The 14,914-nt window shown below is 35.7% G+C and overlaps 1 protein-coding gene across 4 annotated transcripts in view; it reads right to left on the bottom strand.

Moving 5' to 3' along the window:
- The window catches only part of SPEG (striated muscle enriched protein kinase), a 211,519-nt gene that overhangs the window by 28,244 nt on the left and 168,361 nt on the right, over positions 1-14,914 (bottom strand). For all 4 annotated transcript variants that reach the window (XM_077273132.1, XM_077273133.1, XM_077273135.1 and 1 more), the window contains 6 exons: positions 14,279-14,479; positions 13,398-13,458; positions 3,672-3,749; positions 3,153-3,325; positions 1,970-1,996; positions 1,243-1,395 (listed from right to left, as the gene is read on the bottom strand). In XM_077273132.1, the coding sequence (XP_077129247.1) occupies positions 1,243-1,395; positions 1,970-1,996; positions 3,153-3,325; positions 3,672-3,749; positions 13,398-13,458; positions 14,279-14,479 (693 nt within the window). The remainder of the gene's footprint in view (positions 1-1,242; positions 1,396-1,969; positions 1,997-3,152; positions 3,326-3,671; positions 3,750-13,397; positions 13,459-14,278; positions 14,480-14,914) is intronic.

Here is a 14,914-nt window from a genome sequence, read left to right as displayed (position 1 = left end):
CTACGCAAACAAATGAGAACATTAGTGATATTGCGCCTTGTATATGAGGAGTCTGCTAATGGCGAGCAGTTGTGCCATGCGGGCTAGTGGAGCAGTGGACCTGTCCCCACAAATAATCAGAGAAATGTTATCTGGCTGCGTTACGGGGGCACTGTGGCCAGCAATATTACGGGGGCACTGTGGCCAGCAATATTACGGGGGCACTGTGGCCAGCAATATTACGGGGGCACTGTGGCCAGCAATATTATATTGGGCGCTGTGTCTAGATGGGGAATTGTATAGAGTTGTAACATGAGGATATTGTGTTATTGGGGTAAGGTTTTCAGCAATGATACGGGGGCACTGTGTACAGCTGTCTTAGGGGGGCACTATGTCTGATTGTGTTCTGGGGCACTGTGGCCAGGAATATTATGGGGGCACTGTGTCTAGCTGCTCTAGGGGGCACTGTAACCAGGAGTATTATGGGGGCACTGTGGCCAGGAATATTATGGGGGCACTGTGTCTGGCTGCCCTTGGGGGCACTGTAACCAGGAGTATTATGGGGGCACTGTGGCCAGGAATAATATGGGGGCACTGTGTCTGGCTGCTCTTGGGGGCACTGTAACCAGGAGTATTATGGGGGCACTGTGACCAGGAATATTATGGGGCACTCTGACCAGGAGTATTATGGGGGCACTATGTATATCTGCTCTTGGGGGCATTGTGGCCAGGAGTATTATGGGGGCACTGTGGCCAGGAATATTATGGGGGCACTGTGTCTGGCTGCCCTTGGGGGCATTGTAACCAGGAGTATTATGGGGGCACTCTGACCAGGAGTATTATGGGAGAACTATGTCTGGCTGCTCTTGGGGGCACTCTGACCAGGAGTATTATGGAGGCACTATGTATATCTACTCTTGGGGGCAATGTGGCCAGGAGTATTATGGGGGCACTGTGTGTGTTTGTGTTCTTAGAAACTGAACTGAATTATTATTGGGGCACAGTGATTGGCACTGTTGGGTGAGCAGCCTGGACATTATGATGAGGGACACTATGGCTGATTCTCTAAAGAGGCACTGCAGCTGTCAGTGATGGGTCATCATGGCCCCTTATTAGGTGACTGTTTACATTGTGTTTGTGATGTGTAATCTCACCTTCAGTAACCAGGCGGATATCACTTTACACCTCGTCTGCAGAGCAGAAATCTACCTGATCTTACTCCAGAAACAAAGGGACTTTGCAAATGACACCAGTCGTACTCACAGTTTCTCACTGCTGAGGACCTTAATTAAGAATCCTCGTGCCTCCCGTGTAAGATCAGCAAACATCTTCTCTTCAAACGCCACCGTGTAGCCTCGTATGTTCATCAGCGTGGTGTAATCATTCTCCCCAACAAAAGGGGACACTCCGGTCAGACTGCAAGGAAGCGGAACATGATGTCATGAGTATTTGTAACATGTACAACCAATATTGCTATATAAAGCAGATGGTAATCCGCCATATAATGACAAAGTATAATTACTGCAGACTAAGGGTATGTGCACACGTTCAGGTTTGTTTGCGGTTTTTTTTCACATTTTTTCGCGATAAAAACACTATAAAAGCTCATTAAAAACGCATACATTATGCATCCTATCATTTAGAATGCATTCTGCATGTTTTGTGCACATGATGCGTTTTTTTTCTGCGAAAAAAACGCATCGCGGTAAAAAAAGCAGCATGTTCAGTAATTTTGAGGATTTTCTGCGTTTTTCCCGCTATTCTATGCATTTGGGAAAAAACACACAAAAAACGCACCAAAAAAAAGCATGCGGATTTCTGGCAGAAATGTCCGTTTTTTGTCAGGAAAATTTCTGCAAGAAATCCTGACGTGTGCACATACCCTAACAAATCAACGACCAAATGTTACATTTATACACTGACAACATGTAAGAATGAAAGCTAAAAACAAACAAAAAGAAGAAAAAATACACCAATAGTATCATCTCACCATAAATATGTCAGAACTCCAACTGGCCTAGAAAATAACAAAGTAATATTAGATAAAGAGACAGAAGTATTGTACATAGGAGCAGTATTATAGTAGTTATATTCTTGTACATAGGAGCAGTATTATAGCAGTTATATTCTTGTATATAGGGGCAGTATTATAGTAGTTATATTGTTGTATATAGAGGCAGTAGTATAGTAGTTATATTCTTGTACATAGCGAGCAGTATTATAGTAGTTATATTCTTGTACATAGGGGCAGTATTATAGTAGTTATATTCTTGTATATAGGAGCAATATTATAGTAGTAATATTCTTGTACATAAAAGCAGTATTATAGCAGTTATATTCTTGTACATAGGAGCAGTATTATAGTAGTAATATTCTTGTACATAGGGGGCAGTATTATAGTAGTTATATTCTTGTATATAGGGGCAGTATTATAGTAGTTATATTCTTGTATATAGGGGCAGTATTATAGTAGTTATATTCTTGTATATAGGGGCAGTATTATAGTAGTTATATTCTTGTATATAGGGGCAGTATTATAGTAGTTATATTCATGTACATAGGGGCAGTATTATAGTAGTTATAGTCTTGTACATAGGAGCAGTATTACAGTAGTTATATTCTTGTACATAGAGGCAGTATTATAGTAGTTATATTCTTGTACATAGGGGCAGTATTATAGTAGTTATATTCTTGTACATAGGGGCAGTATTATAGTAGTTATATTCTTGTACATAGGAGCAGTATTACAGTAGTTATATTCTTGTACATAGAGGCAGTATTATAGTAGTTATATTCTTGTACATAGGGGCAGTATTATAGTAGCTATATTCTTGTACATAGGGGCAGTATTATAGTAGTTATATTCTTGTACATAGGAGCAGTATTATAGCAGTTATATTCTTGTACATAGGGGGCAGTATTATAGTATTTATAGTCTTGTATATAGGAGCAGTATTATAGTAGTTATATTCTTGTACATAGGTGCAGTATTATAGTAGTTATATTCTTGTACATAGGAGCAGTATTATAGTAGTTATATTCTTGTACATAGGAGCAGTATTATAGTAGTTATATTCTTGTATCTAGGGGGAGTATTATACTAATATCATTCTTGTACTATACATAGGAGGCATCATTCAGACAGTTATATTGCTGCATGTATGGGGCAGTACCATATATCTGAAACTGGAGAGATTGGCATCTGGTTCACAATTTCAGGTGCCACAAATTCAGGGGTCCCATATTTGCAGTACTGCGCTTCTCCAATATTCAGCTCCTGAGCATTTCCAAAGTCACATATCCGTATCTGGTCACTGATCATGTCCGCCATTAAAATGTTCTCCGGCTGTAAAGTGGACACATTGAATCCAATAATGTTAATATACAATGGTTCTGTTGATGTCAATTATCTGTTACAATGTTATCAATCTTAGCAACATTATGCAATATGTTGAACTGTTTTTTTGTATGAATAGTGATTATCCCCCCCCCCAAAAAAAAAAAATACCTACTGTAATACAGTTACATAGAACACAGGGGACACTAACACAGGGGAAAGTAACATTGCTCCAGTGATGATTTAGGACATTACACTAGACCATCAAAGGGAAGGACAACTTATGAGCTGCAGATTCGCTATGATCCTTCATTGTCTACGGGTTTGGACATTGCAAGATAAGTAGGAAAATTACCTTAATGTCCAGATGCAGAATGTTTTTATGGTGCAAATAATCTAAACCTTCCAGGATCTGACGAACAAAGGATCGAATCTAGAAAAGAAGGAGTCAGTAAAGCCTCTGAGTATTAAATTAAAGGTTATGACAAGGAAATGTTGACCAAGTGAAGAACTTAATAGGATATTTTACTCTAACGCTAACATTTATTTCAAACCCAAGAGCAGAATTATAGTAGTTATATTCTTGTATATAGGAGCAGTATTATAGTAGTTATATTCTTGTACATAGGGGCAGTATTATAGTAGTTATATTCTTGTAAATAGGGGCAGTATTATAGTAGTTATATTCTTGTACATAGGAGCAGTATTATAGTAGTTATATTCTTGTAAATAGGGGCAGTATTATAGTAGTTATATTCTTGTACATAGGGGCAGTATTATAGTAGTTATATTCTTGTAAATAGGGGCAGTATTATAGTAGTTATATTCTTGTAAATAGGGGCAGTATTATAGTAGTTATATTCTTGTACATAGGAGCAGTATTATAGTAGTTATATTCTTGTAAATAGGGGCGGTATTATAGTAGTTATATTCTTGTAAATAGGGGCAGTATTATAGTAGTTATATTCTTGTACATAGGAGCAGTATTATAGTAGTTATATTCTTGTACATAGGGGCAGTATTATAGTAGTTATATTCTTGTAAATAGGGGCAGTATTATAGTAGTTATATTCTTGTAAATAGGGGCAGTATTATAGTAGTTATATTCTTGTACATAGGAGCAGTATTATAGTAGTTATATTCTTGTACATAGGGGCAGTATTATAGTAGTTATATTCTTGTAAATAGGGGCAGTATTATAGTAGTTATATTCTTGTACATAGGAGCAGTATTATAGTAGTTATATTCTTGTAAATAGGGGCAGTATTATAGTAGTTATATTCTTGTACATAGGGGCAGTATTATAGTAGTTATATTCTTGTACATAGGAGCAGTATTATAGTAGTTATATTCTTGTACATAGGAGCAGTATTATAGTAGTTATATTCTTGTACATAGGAGCAGTATTATAGTAGTTATATTCTTGTACATAGAGGCAGTATTATAGTAGTTATATTCTTGTACATAGGGGCAGTATTATAGTAGTTATATTCTTGTACATGGGAGCAGTATTATAGTAGTTATATTCTTGTACATAGGAGCAGTATTATAGTAGTTATATTCTTGTATATAGGAGCAGTATTATAGTAGTTATATTCTTGTACATAGCGGCAGTATTATAGTAGTTATATTCTTGTACATAGGGAGCAGTATTATAGTATTTATATTCTTGTACATAGGAGCAGTATTATAGTAGTTATATTCTTGTACATAGAGACAGTATTATAGTAGTTATATTCTTGTACAGAGGGGCAGTATTATAGTAGTTATATTCTTGTACAGAGGGGCAGTATTATAGTAGTTATATTCTTGTACATAGGAGCAGTATTATAGCAGTTATATTCTTGTACATAGGAGGAGTATTATAGTAGTTATATTCTTGTACATAGGAGCAGTATTATAGTAGTTATATTGTTGTACATAGGGGCAGTATTATAGTAGTTATATTCTTGTACATAGGAGCAGTATTATAGTAGTTATATTCTTGTACATAGGAGCAGTATTATAGTAGTTATATTCTTGTACATACTGTCATGTCGGACGCTGTTCAGACCAGGTCGTTCGACAGACAGCGGTAGTTCCGCTTTTGACCACTATTTGCTCATTGGCGTCGGCTAGATTTTATCTAGCTGTTCCGGGGTTAATTTACCTGATCCTCGGATTGGAAGCTGGGCCATGCCCACTGCCTATATAATAGCTCTCCTGATCATTGGGCGTCGCCGATTATAGCTTCTGTCTTGTGCGTTGTTATGTCGGTCTGGAGTGGAGAGCTGGTGCTGGAGATTCGTTGCTGGTGCTGTATTTTCCTTTGTCTTATTTACTCCTCCCTATATTTGTATTTATTTTACCCTGCACATTTATTGTGTATTCCTGAGTGACTGCGGCGTGGTGTATATTTTCCTTTATCCTTGTCTGTGCTAACTGTGGGTATTGGTGAATTACCTCTTCACTGGGTGGTGGGCGCAGGTTTCAGCTTAGGGTTGAAACAGGAGGCAGGGTGAGGTTCGAGGCCTGGACATGCACACCATCAGTGTAAACTCCAGGTAGAGGGTCAGCCAGGATTTCCCTAGTCTGAGGGAAATTGCAGGGGCCTGGGTTATTAGCTCTCGCTCACCTAGTCTCCCCGTGACACATAGGAGCAGTATTATAGTAGTTATATTCTTATACATCGGGGGCAGTATTATAGTAGTTATATTCTTGTACATAGGGGCAGTATTATAGTAGTTATATGCTTGTACATAGGGGCAGTATTATAGTAGTTATATTCTTGTACATAGGGGCAGTATTATAGTAGTTATATTCTTATACATCGGGGGCAGTATTATAGTAGTTATATTCTTGCACATAGGAGCAGTATTATAGTAGTTATATGCTTGTACATAGGGGCAGTATTATAGTAGTTATATTCTTGTACATAGGAGCAGTATTATGGTAGTTATATTCTTGTACATAGGGAGCAGTATTATGGTAGTTATATTCTTGTACATAGGAGCAGTATTATAGTAGTTATATTCTTGTACATAGAAGCAGTATTATAGTAGTTATATTCTTGTACATAGGGGCAGTATTATAGTAGTTATATTCTTGTACATAGGGGCAGTATTATATAGTAGTTATATTCTTGTACATAGGGGCAGTATTATATAGTAGTTATATTCTTGTACATAGGGGCAGTATTATATAGTAGTTATATTCTTGTACATAGGGGCAGTATTATATAGTAGTTATATTCTTGTACATAGGGGCAGTATTATAGTTATACTCTTGTACATAGGGGCAGTATTATAGTAGTTATATTCTTGTACATAGGAGCAGTATTATAGTAGTTATAATCTTGTACATAGGGGCAGTATTATAGTAGTTATATTCTTGTACATAGGGGCAGTATTATAGTAGTTATATTCTTGTACATAGGAGCAGTATTATAGTAGTTATACTCTTGTACATAGGGGCAGTATTATAGTAGTTATATTCTTGTACATAGGGGCAGTATTATAGTAGTTATATTCTTGTACATAGGGGGCAGTATTATAGTTATACTCTTGTACATAGGGGCAGTATTATAGTAGTTATATTCTTGTACATAGGGGGCAGTATTATAGTAGTTATAATCTTGTACATAGGGGCAGTATTATAGTAGTTATATTCTTGTACATAGGGGCAGTATTATAGTAGTTATATTCTTGTAAATAGGGGCAGTATTATAGTAGTTATATTCTTGTACATAGGAGCAGTATTATAGTAGTTATATTCTTGTAAATAGGGGCAGTATTATAGTAGTTATATTCTTGTACATAGGAGCAGTATTATAGTAGTTATATTCTTGTAAATAGGGGCAGAATTATAGTAGTTATATTCTTGTACATAGGGGAAGTATTATAGTAGTTATATTCTTGTAAATAGGGGCAGTATTATAGTAGTTATATTCTTGTACATAGGAGCAGTATTATAGTAGTTATATTCTTGTACATAGGGACAGTATTATAGTAGTTATATTCTTGTACATAGGGGCAGTATTATAGTAGTTATATTCTTGTACATAGGAGCAGTATTATAGTAGTTATATTCTTGTACATAGGGGGCAGTATTATAGTAGTTATATTCTTGTACATAGGAGCAGTATTATAGTAGTTATATTCTTGTACATAGGGGCAGTATTATAGTAGTTATATTCCTGTACATAGGAGCAGTATTATAGTAGTTATAGTCTTGTACATAGGGGCAGTATTATAGCAGTTATATTCTTGTACATAGAGGCAGTATTATAGTAGTTATATTCTTGTACATAGGGGGCAGTATTATAGTAGTTATATTCTTGTACATAGGAGCAGTATTATAGTAGTTATATTCTTGTACATAGGAGCAGTATTATAGTAGTTATATTCTTGTACATAGGGGCAGTATTATAGTAGTTATATTCTTGTACATAGGGGCAGTATTATAGTAGTTATATTCTTGTAAATAGGGGCAGTATTATAGTAGTTATATTCTTGTACATAGGAGCAGTATTATAGTAGTTATATTCTTGTACATAGGGGCAGTATTATAGTAGTTATATTCTTGTACATAGGAGCAGTATTATAGTAGTTATATTCTTGTACATAGGAGCAGTATTATAGTAGTTATATTCTTGTACATAGGAGCAGTATTATAGTAGTTATATTCTTGTACATAAAGGCAGTATTATAGTAGTTATATTCTTGTACATAGGGGGCAGTATTATAGTAGTTATATTCTTGTACATGGGAGCAGTATTATAGTAGTTATATTCTTGTACATAGGAGCAGTATTATAGTAGTTATATTCTTGTATATAGGAGCAGTATTATAGTAGTTATATTCTTGTACATAGCGGCAGTATTATAGTAGTTATATTCTTGTACATAGGGAGCAGTATTATAGTAGTTATATTCTTGTACATAGGGGCAGTATTATAGTAGTTATATTCTTGTACATAGGAGCAGTATTATAGTAGTTATATTCTTGTACATAGGAGCAGTATTATAGTAGTTATATTCTTGTACATAGGGGGCAGTATTATAGTAGTTATATTCTTGTACATAGGAGCAGTATTATAGTAGTTATATTCTTGTACATAGAGACAGTATTATAGTAGTTATATTCTTGTACAGAGGGGCAGTATTATAGTAGTTATATTCTTGTACAGAGGGGCAGTATTATAGTAGTTATATTCTTGTACATAGGAGCAGTATTATAGCAGTTATATTCTTGTACATAGGAGGAGTATTATAGTAGTTATATTCTTGTACATAGGAGCAGTATTATAGTAGTTATATTCTTGTACATAGGAGCAGTATTATAGTAGTTATATTCTTGTACATAGGAGCAGTATTATAGTAGCTATATTCTTGTATATAGGGGGCAGTATTATAGTAGTTATATTCTTGTACATAGGAGCAGTATTATAGTAGTTATATTCTTGTATATAGGAGCAGTATTATAGTAGTTATATTCTTGTACATAGGAGCAGTATTATAGTAGTTATATTCTTGTACATAGGGGCAGTATTATAGTAGTTATATTGTTGTACATAGGGGCAGTATTATAGTAGTTATATTCTTGTACATAGGAGCAGTATTATAGTAGTTATATTCTTGTACATAGGAGCAGTATTATAGTAGTTATATTCTTGTACATACTGTCATGTCGGACGCTGTTCAGACCAGGTCGTTCGACAGACAGCGGTAGTTCCGCTTTTGACCACTATTTGCTCATTGGCGTCGGCTAGATTTTATCTAGCTGTTCCGGGGTTAATTTACCTGATCCTCGGATTGGAAGCTGGGCCATGCCCACTGCCTATATAATAGCTCTCCTGATCATTGGGCGTCGCCGATTATAGCTTCTGTCTTGTGCGTTGTTATGTCGGTCTGGAGTGGAGAGCTGGTGCTGGAGATTCGTTGCTGGTGGTGTATTTTCCTTTGTCTTATTTACTCCTCCCTATATTTGTATTTATTTTACCCTGCACATTTATTGTGTATTCCTGAGTGACTGCGGCGTGGTGTATATTTTCCTTTATCCTTGTCTGTGCTAACTGTGGGTATTGGTGAATTACCTCTTCACTGGGTGGTGGGCGCAGGTTTCAGCTTAGGGTTGAAACAGGAAGCAGGGTGAGGTTCGAGGCCTGGACATGCACACCATCAGTGTAAACTCCAGGTAGAGGGTCAGCCAGGATTTCCCTAGTCTGAGGGAAATTGCAGGGGCCTGGGTTATTAGCTCTCGCTCACCTAGTCTCCCCGTGACACATAGGAGCAGTATTATAGTAGTTATATTCTTATACATCGGGGGCAGTATTATAGTAGTTATATTCTTATACATAGGGGCAGTATTATAGTAGTTATATTCTTGTACATAGCAGCAGTATTATAGTGGTTATATTCTTGTACATGGGGGCAGTATTATAGTAGTTATATTCTTATACATCGGGGGCAGTATTATAGTAGTTATATTCTTGCACATAGGAGCAGTATTATAGTAGTTATATGCTTGTACATAGGGGCAGTATTATAGTAGTTATATTCTTGTACATAGGAGCAGTATTATGGTAGTTATATTCTTGTACATAGGGAGCAGTATTATGGTAGTTATATTCTTGTACATAGGAGCAGTATTATAGTAGTTATATTCTTGTACATAGAAGCAGTATTATAGTAGTTATATTCTTGTACATAGGGGCAGTATTATAGTAGTTATATTCTTGTACATAGGGGCAGTATTATATAGTAGTTATATTCTTGTACATAGGGGCAGTATTATATAGTAGTTATATTCTTGTACATAGGGGCAGTATTATATAGTAGTTATATTCTTGTACATAGGGGCAGTATTATATAGTAGTTATATTCTTGTACATAGGGGCAGTATTATAGTTATACTCTTGTACATAGGGGCAGTATTATAGTAGTTATATTCTTGTACATAGGAGCAGTATTATAGTAGTTATAATCTTGTACATAGGGGCAGTATTATAGTAGTTATATTCTTGTACATAGGGGCAGTATTATAGTAGTTATATTCTTGTACATAGGAGCAGTATTATAGTAGTTATACTCTTGTACATAGGGGCAGTATTATAGTAGTTATATTCTTGTACATAGGGGCAGTATTATAGTAGTTATATTCTTGTACATAGGGGGCAGTATTATAGTTATACTCTTGTACATAGGGGCAGTATTATAGTAGTTATATTCTTGTACATAGGGGGCAGTATTATAGTAGTTATAATCTTGTACATAGGGGCAGTATTATAGTAGTTATAATCTTGTACATAGGGGCAGTATTATAGTAGTTATATTCTTGTACATAGGGGCAGTATTATAGTAGTTATATTCTTGTACATAGGGAGCAGTATTATAGTAGTTATATTCTTGTACACAGGAGCAGTATTATAGTAGTTATATTCTTGTACATAGGGAGCAGTATTATAGTAGTTACATTCTTGTACATAGGAGCAGTATTATAGTAGTTATATTCTTGTACATAGGGGGCAGTATTATAGTAGTTATATTCTTGTACACAGGAGTAGTATTATAGTAGTTATATTCTTGTACATAGGGGCAGTATTATAGTAGTTATATTCTTGTACATAGGAGCAGTATTATAGTAGTTATATTCTTGTACATAGGAGCAGTATTATAGTAGTTATATTCTTGTACGTAGGAGCAGTATTATAGTAGTTATATTCTTGTACATAGGGGCAGTATTATAGTAGTTATATTCTTGTATATAGGGGCAGTATTATAGTACTCATATTCTTGTACATAGGAGCAGTATTATAGTAGTTATATTCTTGTACATAGGGGGCAGTATTATAGTAGTTATATTCTTGTACACAGGAGCAGTATTATAGTAGTTATATTCTTGTACATAGGGAGCAGTATTATAGTAGTTACATTCTTGTACATAGGAGCAGTATTATAGTAGTTATATTCTTGTACATAGGGGGCAGTATTATAGTAGTTATATTCTTGTACACAGGAGTAGTATTATAGTAGTTATATTCTTGTACATAGGGGCAGTATTATAGTAGTTATATTCTTGTACATAGGAGCAGTATTATAGTAGTTATATTCTTGTACATAGGAGCAGTATTATAGTAGTTATATTCTTGTACGTAGGAGCAGTATTATAGTAGTTATATTCTTGTACATAGGGGCAGTATTATAGTAGTTATATTCTTGTATATAGGGGCAGTATTATAGTACTCATATTCTTGTACATAGGAGCAGTATTATAGTAGTTATATTCTTGTACATAGGGGGCAGTATTATAGTAGTTATATTCTTGTACACAGGAGCAGTATTATAGTAGTTATATTCTTGTACATAGGGAGCAGTATTATAGTAGTTACATTCTTGTACATAGGAGCAGTATTATAGTAGTTATATTCTTGTACATAGGGGGCAGTATTATAGTAGTTATATTCTTGTACACAGGAGTAGTATTATAGTAGTTATATTCTTGTACATAGGGGCAGTATTATAGTAGTTATATTCTTGTACATAGGAGCAGTATTATAGTAGTTATATTCTTGTACATAGGAGCAGTATTATAGTAGTTATATTCTTGTACGTAGGAGCAGTATTATAGTAGTTATATTCTTGTACATAGGGGCAGTATTATAGTAGTTATATTCTTGTATATAGGGGCAGTATTATAGTACTCATATTCTTGTACATAGGAGCAGTATTATAGTAGTTATATTCTTGTACATAGGGGGCAGTATTATAGTAGTTATATTCTTGTACACAGGAGCAGTATTATAGCAGTTATATTCTTGTACATAGGGAGCAGTATTATAGTAGTTACATTCTTGTACATAGGAGCAGTATTATAGTAGTTATATTCTTGTACATAGGGGGCAGTATTATAGTAGTTATATTCTTGTACACAGGAGTAGTATTATAGTAGTTATATTCTTGTACATAGGGAGCAGTATTATAGTAGTTATATTCTTGTACACAGGAGTAGTATTATAGTAGTTATATTCTTGTACATAGGAGCAGTATTATAGTAGTTATACTCTTGTACATAGGGGCAGTATTATAGTAGTTATATTCTTGTACATAGGGGCAGTATTATAGTAGTTATATTCTTGTACATAGGGGGCAGTATTATAGTTATACTCTTGTACATAGGGGCAGTATTATAGTAGTTATATTCTTGTACATAGGGGGCAGTATTATAGTAGTTATAATCTTGTACATAGGGGCAGTATTATAGTAGTTATATTCTTGTACATAGGGGCAGTATTATAGTAGTATTATAGTACATAGGGAGCAGTATTATAGTAGTTATATTCTTGTACATAGGAGCAGTATTATAGTAGTTATATTCTTGTACATAGGAGCAGTATTATAGTAGTTATATTCTTGTATATAGGATCAGTATAGTAGTTATACTCTTGTACATAGGGGCAGTATTATAGTAGTTATATTCTTGTACATAGGGGCAGTATTATAGTAGTTATATTCTTGTATATAGGGGCAGTATTATAGTACTCATATTCTTGTACATAGGAGCAGTATTATAGTAGTTATATTCTTGTACATAGGGGCAGTATTATAGTAGTTATATTCTTGTATATAGGGGCAGTATTATAGTACTCATATTCTTGTACATAGGAGCAGTATTATAGTAGTTATATTCTTGTACATAGGGGGCAGTATTATAGTAGTTATATTCTTGTACACAGGAGCAGTATTATAGTAGTTATATTCTTGTACATAGGGAGCAGTATTATAGTAGTTATATTCTTGTACACAGGAGCAGTATTATAGTAGTTATATTCTTGTACATAGGGAGCAGTATTATAGTAGTTACATTCTTGTACATAGGAGCAGTATTATAGTAGTTATATTCTTGTACATAGGGGGCAGTATTATAGTAGTTATATTCTTGTACACAGGAGTAGTATTATAGTAGTTATACTCTTGTACATAGGGGCAGTATTATAGTAGTTATATTCTTGTACATAGGAGCAGTATTATAGTAGATATATTTTTGTACAATTGGCCTAGTACTTTAGTAGTCACTTTCTATGAGAATATTCTGCATCCTCTCACCTCTGATTCAGACACTGTACTTTTTCGGACGACTCTGTCTAGGAGATCCTCTTTGGAGCAGCTGTGAGAAGTTAAGGACTGGAGCTCTTGTGGTGTTGAGCGCTGAATATTTCATACATTGACTATGACCAGTCTTGTAGAAAGATGTTATTCTTTTGCTTTAAAACTTACAGCTGACGACTGATGGATGCCTGGGGCGACTTCTCCTCTGATCTCATTCTTTGCAGCACTCGTGATATTTCCTCCTCAATATCATTTTCTCCAGTCACAATTCTAGCAGATTTATATTGTTGTCCCTTTTCAGGTTTTCTCAATTAATTTTGATTTTATGATTTATAAAATACGATGCTATGTGAAAACCTTTGGCGTGGGCATGTTGCTGTTGATGGATCGTAGTATCGTTTTTTGCTTCTTCACATTATGGCTAAGGTAATATAATGTGCACCTAATATAATCAACACCTAAAACACCGGTCGCCTTATCTGGACCTTTGTATAGACTAAATAAAGACCTACTTTAGGAACAATGGATCCATAAACAGCAAACTGCCGAAGGTCTCCATGTACCAACAGAGCAAAAATGGAAAAAGAGTGACACATGACTGCAATATCAGACTGCACAGGACTTATCTGTAGTCTGTTGCCCCGGAGACACATAGATCTGCAGAAGAGCTGTATGCAAAAAAATGTATTTGTTTTTTTAATCAAGACTATTTGCAAAGGTTCTTTAGTTGATATCTTAAATGCACCGATGCAAAAGAAATGGATGCAAAGTAGCATGTTGCAGCTCACATGAACCTAATCATGGGGCAGCTCACTGGACCTATGACAACTACCTCCCTATGATGCCATCATCCCTGCTCCTATGACTGGACAGGATACAGCTCCATGATGATGATCAGCGCGCTCCTCTTCTCAAACACCTCGTGGAAGTAAACGATCCGCTCGTGACTCAGCCGGGACAGGATGCTCATCTCTCTGCGAGCGCTCTCCCTCGACGCCCCTCGCGAGGGAATGAACTTTGCAGCAAAATCGAGCCCGCTGGGTTTCTCTACCACATGTCGTACGTAGGAGAACGCACCTCTGCAGACACGAGAAAGTGGCAAGTGAGAGGGGTCTACAGGTACAAAATAGCGGTATTCCGACTGTAGACATTAAGATATACTGTATCCAATGTTTTATAGTCGGGGGCCTAATAATTGGGCTGCTGTTTCCGTAACTCCTATAAACTATACTAAAGAGAGTCCTAGTCTCCTCGCTGGGGTGCCATTGTCATGCTCCTAGTGGAAAATGAGGGTCATAGATCGGCCATATGATAGAGTCCCAGAGCTGGGACCCCCATCTATTTGTTTGACTCCCTATAAAGCCACGTTCAGTATTTGGTCAGTATCAGTATTTGTAGCCAAAACCAGGAGTGGAACAATTAGAGGAAAAGTCTAATAGAAACATCTGCACCACTTCTGCATTTATCACCCACTCCTGGTTTTGGCTACAAATACTGATGTGAAATACTGACCG

Source organism: Ranitomeya variabilis, chromosome 7 (assembly GCF_051348905.1).
Source record: "Ranitomeya variabilis isolate aRanVar5 chromosome 7, aRanVar5.hap1, whole genome shotgun sequence".
Taxonomy (NCBI): domain Eukaryota; kingdom Metazoa; phylum Chordata; class Amphibia; order Anura; family Dendrobatidae; genus Ranitomeya; species Ranitomeya variabilis.
The sequence above is the reverse complement of the archived record's forward strand: the minus strand, read 5'-3'. Positions and strand labels throughout refer to the sequence as shown.